The sequence below is a fragment of the Sus scrofa genome, chromosome 13, assembly GCF_054392235.1.
Source record: "Sus scrofa isolate SSC_HxYL_T2T_F1_AM1 chromosome 13, Sscrofa_HxYL_maternal_Yorkshire_Landrace_v2.0, whole genome shotgun sequence".
In the NCBI taxonomy this organism is placed as follows: Eukaryota; Metazoa; Chordata; class Mammalia; order Artiodactyla; family Suidae; genus Sus; species Sus scrofa.
The window spans coordinates 53,834,278-53,846,835 of NC_139395.1; the positions used below are offsets into that span (position 1 = coordinate 53,834,278).

The following is a 12,558-nucleotide window of genomic DNA, read 5'->3' on the forward strand; positions in this document are numbered from 1 at the left end:
CATGTCTCCCACCCCCCTGCAGCAGTCTTTAGGCACCACAACCAGATGTTACATTTTCTCTGCTTAATTTCAGTAAAACTCCATGACCTCTTTCTCAAATTAAAAAGGCAATGCTATTTTTTTAAACCACAGGAGCTATCTTTAGTGAAGCCTTCTAAGGATTTCATTAATTCATAGCCAGCCAACCAGGACTTTTCCCACAGTCTCCCACAAAAAAGCTCGGGAAGTCGCTGATTGCTTGGCTGGATCTGAATATGAGCAGAGGTAAGATCAGAAATATCTAGTTCCTCCCACAGGGAGGCAAGGCATGAAAATCAAAGCTGGGCAAAAACTCATTACCACAGCTGGCCGGCAAACCCACAGCCCTGGAAAGAAGGCAAAGAGCATCTTTGATTCTGGATGGACCGTCCAGTGACTTCAGAAAATGAAATGCATTCACAACCAGAGAGAACCAAAAGAAAATGAGAGCTGTATCTTTGTTAAAAAGACCAAGTTTTGTACCACCTAAGGGCTGTTGCCAGGAAGTGAGAGTCATTTCATTCACATTATTTTGTAAAGTCCCAAACCAGGATGCTTCTTACTTAGTGCTTAGCAGTGATTGTTCACATTTTTTTTTTTTCAATCCACGGTGCAGTGTGACCTAGACAGTCCAAACATGCCCTCTGCAAGGAACCAATACTTTGCAAAGTGTGCTTCCCATCCAACAACAGCCCTGGTCACCACTCTATCAGTCCCTGGGAACCCGTCCTGCAGCCCAGCAGGTGGCCACTGCAAATAATTTGTGGAGTGAATGAAGGAGAGAATATTTTTATGCTTTTCTCAGCACTGAATGCCACAGGATGCACTAATATTAGGAAAAGTAAAGCCAACTATACTTTCCTCAAAATAAATTTTTAAAAAGAAAACATAAGTAACCATAGAACTTCAGAAAAAAATTGTTACAACTGCTCGCCTCCTCAGAGAGGCCACCCAAGATCACACACTCTCATCACCCCACTAACTTCCTGAAGAGCATTTAGTCATTCAAGACACAGGGAGACCACTGCTGATCTCCTGGGATAGCATGGAACCAACGAGATCAAGGCCTGCCCTCAGGAAGCTGACACTTGAAAATATTCTGTGTGTCTCATGGTAAAGAAATTCTGTGGAGAAAACTCAAGGGAAGGAAAAAGGAGAGGGAGAGACCAGCAGTTGCTGTTTTATTTATTTATTTTTAATTTATTTTTTTTAGGGCCATACCCATGGCATATGGAGGTTCCCAGGTTAAATCGGAGCTACAGCTGGCAGCCTACATCACAGCCACAGCAACGCCAGATCTGAGCCGCATCTGTGACCTACACCACCCCTCATAGCAACGCCAGATCCTTAACCCACTAAGCGAGGCCAGGGATCAAACCCACAACCTCGTGGTTCCTACTCGGATTTGTTTCCACTCTGTCGAAATGGGAACTCCCAGCGGTTGCTGTTTCAGAGAGGTCAGGTCTAGTAGTCTGTTATCCTATTGGTCTCCCAACTCCAATCTAAGCTCCGGAAACCAGGCATCGCACAGAGAAAGCACCAAATACTCACTGAATGAGGGAAGAGCTGTTGAGGGTCACTCTTATCCAGCCATTCATCTGCTAGAGAAACCTTCCAAGCTTCACCATATGACATGAACATATCAGGCAAGATTCACCCCACTATCTACTCCCAGTCTATATCCTCAGCCTGCTTGTTCCCTCTGCCTCCCAGGAGTCACCCTCCTCTAGCTTTACCCACATCTTTCTCTCTGGCCAGACTGTGCCCCACTTCCTGGCTCCATTCACCAGAGGCCCCACTCCAAGACCCCCTCAGTGAGGTCTGCCTTCTTTACCCATCTGTTCCAATCCTCTAAGCCTCCTCTGAACTGTCCAAATCAAGTGTCTTCATGAACAAATCAAATTTCCCCTTCTTCAATACAAAAGGCTGGATACATTCTACCTAAATCTAGGGGCATGATGGGGTGGGTCTTTTTTACTAAATGTAGGCTTTCTGGCACAGGTGAAAATGGCACAGGGAGGCTGGGGGGCTTTGTGGAGAAGCCCTCCAGAGAAAAGCAGGCCTCCTCCAAAGCAGGGGAAACCGAGCAGAGCAAATAGCCAGAATTACTGGAAACCAACTGAGACATAAGCTAAAAAGCCAGAGTTCCAGAGGTGGATGCCAGGCAGCCCCTCAGGCACTTGCTCCTCATGACCCTGATTTTCACACTGGCAACCACCTAAGGCGGAATTTTCTAGGATGGGGAGCAGCAGGAACCGTGGTTCACACTCTGGGAGGAGTGAGAGGGCAAAGCGAGGATGGGGAGTTCCTGCACCTTGCTGTCTCTATCCCACAGCCCCACCTGAGGAGGGAGCCACTGCAGACAGGGGCCGGGTCCTTCTCCTCTCTGTGTTTTCCCAGTAACTGTACCTATAGCACTACACCATCTCACTCCAAATCAGCCTTTGTGAACTTCGGATATGGAGCAATTATAATAAATCTTTGAGTGCCTGTGCTCCACCCAGAACAAAGGTGTCCCCTCCAGAGGACAGCGGTCATAAGCTATCACTCAAAAGTGACCATGCCCAGGCTGAATATTTCTGCATTTGGTCTAGATGGCATTGCATCTTCCTCAGAAAAAGGAGGGAGAAGCCCTTTTCAGGAGACGATAAACCAGAGATTACCTGGACAGAATAAAGTCACCCTTTAGAAAGGGTTCCTAAACCATATGATATGGCCCGTCTCAGGAAAATGTACTTCTTCTTTCCAAGGAAACCCACCCTCTATCCCCATCAACCCTCCCTCTAACAAGTAAAATAGTCCAGCTCAGAAGTCTGGGGCCTTGGCCAACATTTTTTAAAGGGTTACCATTCAATAAGGGGGAAAAAATCTACAAAACTGATGAAACAGAACACTTGGAAAAACTCCTAGTTTTAAAGGGAATAAAGGATATTCAAAATCTAAAAGTTATATTTAAAGTCTAATCCATTATGACTTCAAAAGGGTTCTTTTGAGATATTCATTTAATGTGTAAAATGTAAATATCGATCTGAACTTTTTTTTCTTCTTTTTTTTTTTTTGGCTTTTTAGGGCCACACCTGCGGCATAAGGAGGTTCCCAGGCTAGGGGTCAAATCAGAGCTGTAGCTGCCGGTCTATACCAGAACTACAGTAATGCCAGATCCAAGCTGAGTCTGCAACCTACACCACAGCTCAGAGCAACGCCGGATCCTTAACCCACTGAGCAAGGCCAGGGATCAAACCCGCGTCCTCATGGATACTAGTCTGGTTCGTTAACCACCAGCCACAACCAGAACTCCCATCTGAACATTTTTAATTAGTGCTATCAATTTCCATTCTCTTTTCAAAGTCACTGCTTCAATTTTATAGGCATTTCTGTTAAGTTCAAGCAAGCTCCCCTACAATGTAGTAATTTTAATGAAAAGCCTCATGACTAATGTCTATTAGGTCGGGTTTGGAATGAAGAAATATACAATAAAATTACAATTTATTAAACTTCCAACAATACCTGCCATCTACTGCCCTTTCCACTTTTAAAGTACCAGCCTTATGCAAATAATACATTAGGTTTACTATAAAACAAATGCTTCTTAAAAGTGCATAGTAGCGATAGTTTTGATTTACCCTACTAAATCAGACAATTTATAGGCCAACTTCCGTTTCAGAAGAGAATTACATGTGTGTTCACATCACATCTTTATTTTGTCATCCACCCAGTGATTTGCTGAGGACAGCTGGTACCTATTAAGCCCCCCTTTAAATGTTGTAGCCTTAATTAGCTACATCCACCTTCCCCCAACATTTCCAAACAAGGAACCAAAGAAAAGGAAAGCTGTTTTTATCATGGATGCTTTGAACAATGGAGTTGCAAATGTTAAAGTAATAGTCTTCATTAGAGACTAACTAGTTATTACTTTTTTTAGGCCCCTTCAAAAAAAAAAAAATAGGGTACAGACTGAGTTTAAATTTCAGTCTTTGTTACTTAAGGTCGTTTTTCAATTGTTCAGATTTTAGTTCCATGCCTGGTGTTATTAATTAAACTTTCCCAAGGGAAGGCTTGAGAAAGGATGGGAAACAGTTTCCCCAGATATATTCTGGGTATTATTTAAGCTACAAACTTCTTACTTGGTCTTTCTGAGCACAAGAGACCAGACAGAATCTGCAAGCAGAGAATGAGCTGAGTTTGGTTTTCTATGAACAGACCATCATGCTATTCCAGACACTGAAGGGCTTCCAACTCACACAATGAGAAACTCAGTTGATCGAATTAACCTGCCATATATACATGAAACACACACTAATTTGGTTACAATTTAGGCTTCCCTCCTTAAAAAAAAAAAAAAAAAAAAAAATGCATTCAGGACTTCAGGTGTGCGTGGTGTCGACAGGCTAAATTTTGAGCAAGATAAAGAGCCATCCCAAGGAATCCCCTTAGATTTGGTTTCTTCTTAAAGACCTGCCCCAGCTTTAATCTTCAGTAAAACTATCTGTTTCAATAGGATGTGATCATTCCTAGGCCTGTGTCTTTTCAATCAGCCGGTGGCCCTGCCGGGTTTAGAGTGGCAGAGAGGAAGTGGCCTGTGGTTAAACAGAGGAAATACCAAGGCATTTTAATAGAGCAAATAGTCTCTTTACTTCCCACAGGGAAGAGCTTCAAAGGCCCCAGGCCCTGGAGGAGACAATGTGTTGTGGGGGCCATCAGTCACCTAATGGTGTGTCAGGCCCATTCAGAATGTCCCAGCAGCCAAGACAAACACTGCCCAGGAGGACATTGCCTCCCACCAGCCAGACAAGTCAGGCTGCCTGGGGCGGGGGCGGGGGGCGGGGGTTGTGGCACTGGCAGACAGGCCCCTTGGGCTTGCTGAGGGCAAGAGAGAGACCCTCCAAATTCAGGAGAGATGTAAAACAGAAATGGTCTTAGCTGCCAGAGAATGGTGGCAGCAAAGAGATCTGCTCCAGGGGCACTGTCCCCCACTCTGTCAAGTTCTGGAGGTACCTCAGCCATGGCCTCAACTTATTCTCTTACAAATCGAAGGTAGGGCCAAGCTTACAGAAGCCTAAAAACCCATCCTTCAGAGGCAACGCAAAAGGCAGTGAGGAAGAAAGGAACAATTAATTGTTGATGGGGTGGCCGCAGCAGCAGCGGACATCTGCTGGGGCACAGTATGTGAAAAGTTCAGGGACCAATGGGGGAAAAAGAATCTCAAAGTTTAAAAAAAAGAAAGAAAAGAAAAGAAAAAACCTAACATATTTTAGGCCAAATAAAGCATGAAAAATACTCAAAGACTTAAAAAAGCATGAGCAGTTCTTTCCTTTGTAGGAAAGCCGTCTGTAGGGTTTGAATGGCTGAGAATATGATTTGGATCCTATTCTACTCTTTCCTGAGACTGTTTTCCAGACAGGCCCAGCTGTTCTGGGGAGGAACCCAGTGGAAGCTTTGAGCCCTCTTCACCTCCAGCCTCCTCTTTTAACCCCAGGCTCAAGGCACCCACCCCAACTGGCTGGCTCCCCAGGAGCTGCCTCAACCAGCCTCACCCCTGACATTTTTCAGAGGTCAAAGTCTCCACTTTCCATGCACAAAGTCCAGAGAGGTAATTTAAAGTCAAACTCTGATTTTAAATGTTTAAAATGAAGCTTCTTGCCCCTTTCTTACGATCACAGAAGACCTGTATCTTAAAGCAATGACTCTCACCATTGAGAGCATCAGAGGAACTTGTTAAAATGTCAATTTGTGGTCCTCCTGGCCTTGAATCTACATTTTAACCAGCTCCCAAGGCAATCCCAATCCTGGCAGCCCCTGAACCTCACTTTGAGAAACCATGCTTGGAAGGAAATGGTGCTGCATCCGACACTCAGTTGCTGGTCTCATTCACCCAGCGGTATCCCCAAGTTAATAACTAGTACAACAGCCCCAGGCACTGCAGGGGTTCTGGGTCCATTGGATGGAGGTAGGGAGAGAAGGGAGAGCTGCTCAAAAAAGACCGTGGGCCAGAGGATTCCCAATTAACAAGGCAGCACAGGCTGGAAGAAAGCATCACACTTCTTATAAAAATGTCTCTCTGAAAATGTGTCAACCAGGGCTGAGTCATTTTAACCAAGAATTCTGTAAGAGACACAAGAGCATGTGTAACAGGGATCCAGGACAAGCAGACCAGATGCGGGCTTGAGAGCCACGAGCTGCAAGTGAATGAAAACACATCCAATTCAGAATCAAATAAACATGCCTGGGCCCACAGCCAAAGGGAGCTCTTGGATTGGACTTTTATCAGGAACCTAAATTTTAATCAGCTGGAACCTCTTCTTTTCCAAGTACCACCCTATTCCTTCCTACCTTTTGGGATGAAGCATTTGCCTTAAATGGGAAACTTGCACTTCACTGTAAAGATGATGCCAACATTCTGACTTCCTGCATTCCTGAAGGAGCAGACCTTTGGGGGGAATGGGAATTGTGTTTCAGGGATAAGAGAGTAGGGAAGGTATATCCCATTTAGGTAAGAAGGCAAGAAATGCTCCCTCCTCCTCCTCCCCTACAGGAAAAGCCACTAAATAAAAACCTGTGGGAAGAGATTCCTAATTCCTTATTCCATAAAGAAGCTTCTCAAACAACCAGTAAAGCAAGAGGAAAACAGAACAAAAACAAAACAAAACAAAACAAAACCCTCAGAGCAAGTAATTGATACAAAGTTACCCATCACAAACAAAACAATTCAACATCCAAGAAGCAAGCAGTTAAGACTCAGCATAAATGAGGATGGGCTGGGCGGAGGGGTGAGGGGGTTCCTCTGGAAGTTTTACAATTTGTTACTTCTTCAGGAAAACTGTACTTATTACTTAAAAAGCAACTCTGCCTGGCAAAGGCCCTAGGATACTTTTTATAAAGTAGTTGAGGAAGTGTGCCCACAACTCATTTCTAAAACACTGCCCTGTGTTCAAGATGGTATCAGCCCCTTAATTGCCCCACTAATAATGGGGAGGTTGTGAAATCTGACCGCTTAAACCATGCCGGCTCCTCCAAGAGCAGTCCCGAAGGGAGGGTTACAGCTGCTGAGGGTTAGCTGGCTCCAATCACCTTTCAAGTCCTGGGAAAATACACATTCCTGCAGGGGCAAGAGTTTCTGGAACAAATGCTCCCTGGAGAGCAAGGGGGTCAATTGCTCAGCTCCTCTCCAGAACCAAGCTCCTGCCCCTCCTTCAGGACTCACTTCCCTATCCCACTGTGCCTCCTCTCTGGGTTCTGTGTGATCAAGATCCATAACAAGCCCTCTCCTGTTTTCATCACACATAATCGACCCTTAAATCTTATATGTTAGCAGAGCCCCAACTAGACTCTAAGCAACTTCAGAACTGAGACCAAGATCTATGGGCTCAACACCCGCTATCTGGTAGGGGACTCAGACATGACTCAAATATCCAAGTAGCAGTGCCCCAGTACTGGCCAGCCCTCTGACAGCAACTTCTGGAAAAACTTCCCTAGGGAGATGGAGACAGAGATGCCTTCCTGCAGGAAGTGATGCTGGAGGTGAGAGGGGAGGCTGAGGTGTAAAGAGAAGGAACACAGGCAGTATCAGCACATACAAAAAGCCCGCCCACTGCACAGAAGACATTGGAGCTCGGTGCTCTGACCGCAACACATACGCCCCCCCCTCCTTAAAAATCTATCACTTAATATAGGATTTAGCAGGAAGTCTGCAGGGTCTAATTGGGTTCAGCCAAGATTTACAGGGCTCCAGGCTCTGAGCCCACCAACATGAGGTTAAGTGCCCAGCTACCCAGCTAAAGAAACTAGCCTGAAGACACAGATGTGAACAAATACTGATGATGTAGTTGGGTGAGAACTAAAGTGCAGGGAACTGCATGAGGAGGCAAAGCAAAAGGAATGGCATTCAGAAAGGGCTTCCCTGAGAAGGCATCACCTGAGCTGAGTCTTAAGCCAAGCAGGGGGTTCTCAAGGGAGGAAAAGGCATGCCTAGGCAGCATAAAGGGCACAGGGAGCAGGGTAGGGCAGGGGCTGAGGCTGGAAAGGTGGGTATGTAAGGCAGGTTGGCTAGCGGGTCAGGGAAAGCTGTGGCTCCACAATCAAAAAGCAAGTTCAGGAGAGAAGAAGCTACGTAACAGGTTGGGAAGAGCCTGCAATCCAGGAGGTGGTCCAGCGGTTTCCATGCTCATTCACAAAGTAGGTGAAGATAACCCCAAGGAAGGAGCTGTTGAGGTCACCCCCAGCATGAATATGAAGACTCTGGGTGAGGGCCACCATTAAGTCTGTGGGGCTGTAGGTTTATGGGAGAACTCATTCTCACAGAAAACACAAAGCCACAAGATTGGCTCCTTTGGGGCCCTGCTATACTCACAGCATTAAAACTTCACAAAGTTTTGTGAAGACACCTAGGCAATTGCAACCCACCCCACACACACACAGCAAATTGGACTGATCCATGTACACTATCATATGAAAATTCAAAATAAAATACCTGTGATGCTGTTATTCAAAAGCCATCATATCAGTTTAGATCCAAAAAATGTAGGAAGATTGATAAATCAACATGGGATAGACTTAAGAAACATTTTTTGATCTAAAAAAAGAAAAACTTGGTAGTTCTCTTGTGGGGCAGCAGGTTAAGGATCTGGTATTGTCACTGCAGTGCCTCTGGTCACTGCTGTAGCATGGGTTGGCTACCTGGACTGGGAACTTCCCCATGCTACATGGGCATGACCAAAAAAATGGGAAGGGGGAGTTTCCCCTGTGGAGCAACGGGATCGGAGGCATCTCTGCATCGCCAGGATGCAGGTTCAATCCCAGCCCACACAGTGAGTTAAAGGATCTGGAGTTGCCACAGTGGTGGCATAGGTCGAAACTGTGGTTTGTAGCTGATCCCTGGCTTGGGAACTCCATATGCCATGGGGTGGCCAAAAAAAGAAAAAATTAAAAAGAGGAAAATTTGGTATCCAAGTTTAAAAAAAAAGTGGTATTTTACTAAAATGGGACAGAGTAAGAAAATGTGATGTTACACTCAAATAGGAAGGATGTTTATATATATATTATTATTGTACATTAAACTCTCTATGGGGTTGGTGGGAGGGTGGGTTAAGCTGTCTATTGTGCAGCTACTGGGTTTGAAGACATTCCAGCTGCCTGGCTCATACCTGGTTTTCTGCACTGTTTCTCAATGGGAAGAAAGTGAGCTGGAAGCACCAGCCTGTACCCAGAAAGGGGATCTAGGCCTTGACTTCTTGAGACAGTTCAGAGCACCTCACAAGAGGTGGGTGGATGTTGCTCTAAGCAAACCACCCCCATACCCATCCCTCAGAGCAGCAGTGCTAGGGGATACTGGGAAATCTCTATTCCCATTTTCCAGGTGAAGAAACTGAGGATCATGGCTGCCCAGAAGAAGAGCCAAGGGCATGTCTGTGGCTGCCTGAGTGAAAAGCCGGTGTCCTCCCCACAAAGCTGAAGGCTGGCCCTGGCTTGGATGGGAGGGGGTGGGACAGACGGATGCAGTCTCACGGTCCTACAGTGGCCCCAGCCCAGGAGACCTTGTGGGTACCGGGGACGGCAGCGTCCCCGCATACACACCCCTCCCCAGGACACACCGCCCAGATGGTGTCAAAGAAGCATTCAGTTAGGGGCAGAGGGCTCCATGCACACGGCGAAAGTCGGTGCTTGGGCACCCGACCGAGGTGACAAACTCATTCTTTCCTTTGACCATGAAAATATCCGCAACTCAAGCTGGGGCGGGGTGAGGGTGGAGGGTCATCCCTGAGACCTTTCTTTAAGCAAAGGGCTGAACATCGGAGCAAAATTTACCAGAAAGACAGGAGCCGACGGTGGGGTGAAGGCGACCCAACCAAGAAGGAACAAAGCGGTCCCGAGAGGGAGACGCACTCCTCCCCAAACTCAGGGGCCCCTCCCTGGCAGTCCCGGGCCTTTGCAGAGCTATGGACCGGAGGTCGAGGAAAACCCTCCACTCCAGCTCCGAAGCGTTCTCCCCGCCATCCGGACAGCTCTAAGGATCCCAGCCCTGGGGCGCACTGCCCCGGGCCCGGAACAAAGGGTGGGGCGCTCTCCCCTAGCCCACCGCCGGGCGCCCCTCTAGCCCGCCCTCCGGGAGCCGGACCCCGGTCGTTGGCAGCGCCTCATTAGCAACACAAAGCCGGGGGTCTAGCGGCCTCTTTCATCCCAGCCGGGGCAGGCAGACGCGCGCCCCGTGAGGGAGGCAGGAGGGCGGGAGCAGCCAGGATCCCAACCCCGCCGAATACTCCGCGGAGAGCAGGCAAGTCCGCGCGGGCTCCACTGCCCGCGAGCACCTGTGCCCCCGCGCTTTGAGGGACAGTGAGAAACTTTCTCGCTGTCCTTTTCTTACCCTCCAGCCGCAGGTGTCGCCGCCCCGAGCTCTGCTGGAGCCACCTGCGGCCACGGCCAATTGCGAGCCGTTGAGGCAGGCGTTGACGGTGAAGAAGACAGAGCAGAGCTGCAACCACGGGGCCATGGCCGTGCGCTCGCCCAGCCCGGCCCGGCGCTACTTTGCGCCCCGGCAGCCTGCAGCTGGCCAGCCGCGAGTGGGCGGTGGCGCCGACCGCCGAGGCTGAGCAGGCTGCACTACAGAGCATGCGCCCCGGACCCTAGCCCCGCCCCTTCTCCCCGGGTCCGACCCCCAGCCTCGACCCTCAGGTTTTGGCCCAGCCCCTGAGGTCTAGCCCTCTTTGGCCCCGCCCTGACCTCTAAGCACAGCCCTACAGCCGGTGTCCGAGTAAACTGTTTCAGAGGCCGGCAGCTGCAGTTTTTCCCCCTCACCTGAGAGGTTTTGTTTTGTTTTGTTTCTGTCTTTTTAGGGCCGCACCTGCGGCATATGGAGGTTCCCAGGCTAGGGGTCGAATAGGAGTGCAGCCACCGGCCTACACCATAGCCACAGGAACACCAGATCCAAGCCGCGTCTGCGACCTACAGCACAGCTCACCGCAGCGCCACTGAGCGAGGCCAGGAATCTAACCTGCTAACTCCCAGATGCTAGTCAGATTCGTTTCCGCTGAGCCAGGAGCGGAACTGTTTTTTTGTTTTTGTTTGTTTTGTTTTTAATCCAAAGGTTTGTCCAGGTGATACCTACTCCCTGCAAAACTTGGGAAAACACAAAGGATATGATTACAATAGTTTTAATAATAACTTACAAGCACCTATGATTTGCCAGGTCTTCTCTTGTATCCTCCCAAACACACCTGAAAGTGGCAGTATTATTGTTATTCCAGTTTTCTGCGCAGAAAAGCTAGGGTAATGTGGTGGTTTGAGAAATCCTGTTGGGGGCCTTGGACAAAGAACTTGCTCTCTCCCCATTCCTGTACCCACCCACTGAGTACTGGAGTAACAGGAGTTAAATGTCCTAGTCTGGGGAAGATTATATTGGTTAATCCATAGCAAACACTCAAATGCTAATCTGTTAACTGACTTGCATAAAGTCACACAGCTAGCATCTGCCAGACCTGAGATTCAAATCCAAACTGGCAAAAACAATACTCTTAACCACTATGCTTGTCTAAATTACTCTTGGGAAGTGAGTAGTGCCTCTGGAAGAAGAAGCTGAGAAGTGGAGTGGCCCAAATCATACAACTTTGCCACAAGCCCCTTCCCCCTTTGACTTATATCTGTGCTCTTGAATCCCACCTCTTCACCCTCTCCACTGCCCCCGCCCTCATTTCTGCTACCACCTCCTCCTCTACAACATCCAAAGGGCTTCTTTTTTTGTTTCCATTTTTTCCCAAATACAATGTATTTCTCCACACTGGTTTCAGAGTGATCTTCAAAAAGATGTCAGACCATTGCCTGTTCCTGATTTAAAATTTTCCACGGTGGCTTTTATTCAATGGCCATTTAGAATAAAATTGGTACTGACCTCCTCTTCTGGAAGTAGGGGAGAGTGGTTGCCCAAAGAGCAGGGATTACTGCCAGAGGAAGAGAAGATGGGTACTGGGTTCTCCCAAACAACAGCATCTACCAGATGATCCGGGTGCTGGGATTTCCCGTTCATGTCCACCACTGGACAGGAAGTGTTTTATTTTTCATCTTATTGCCAGGATATTCAGGAATTTAGCCAAACCCAGCATCCTATTTCTTTGGTCATCCAGAAGAACCAGGATCCACAGAAGGCTGCTTCCTTCCAGATCTCTGCCCTTCCTCACACTTGGAACTAACTCCCCTCTGGGTCATTCCCAAACCCCACAGTTGGGGGTGTCAAGGTTTTGGCCAAGAATGTCAGGAGCACCTCAGGCTGAAATGAAGCCAGGACCACTTGGGTGTCAGTGAAACACCAGGGAAACCAGGAGGCTACCTGCCCCTGAGGCTCTTTTATCTACATAACATTTCAGACTAGAAATGTGCCATAATTTATTAACCAATCCCCTGCTGAGGGAAGCTTCTATTATAATCAGTAATTCAAAAATATCCTCACATATCACATTTATCTTGATATATTTATTCAATTACTTTTTAAAGATACATTCCTAGAATCAGAACTGCTAGATTATGCACATTTAAAAATTGCCAAACTTGGAGTTC

The 12,558-nt window shown here is 47.5% G+C and overlaps 1 protein-coding gene across 1 annotated transcript in view; it reads right to left on the reverse strand.

Annotated features, from left to right (window-relative positions):
• The window catches only part of IL17RD (interleukin 17 receptor D), a 67,599-nt gene extending 57,061 nt beyond the window's left edge, over positions 1 to 10,538 (reverse strand). The window contains exon 1 of the mRNA XM_021068996.2: positions 10,376 to 10,538. Coding sequence (XP_020924655.1) covers positions 10,376 to 10,501 — 126 coding nt within the window. The 5' untranslated portion in view covers positions 10,502 to 10,538. The remainder of the gene's footprint in view (positions 1 to 10,375) is intronic.
• Positions 10,539 to 12,558: the final 2,020 nt, after the last annotated feature.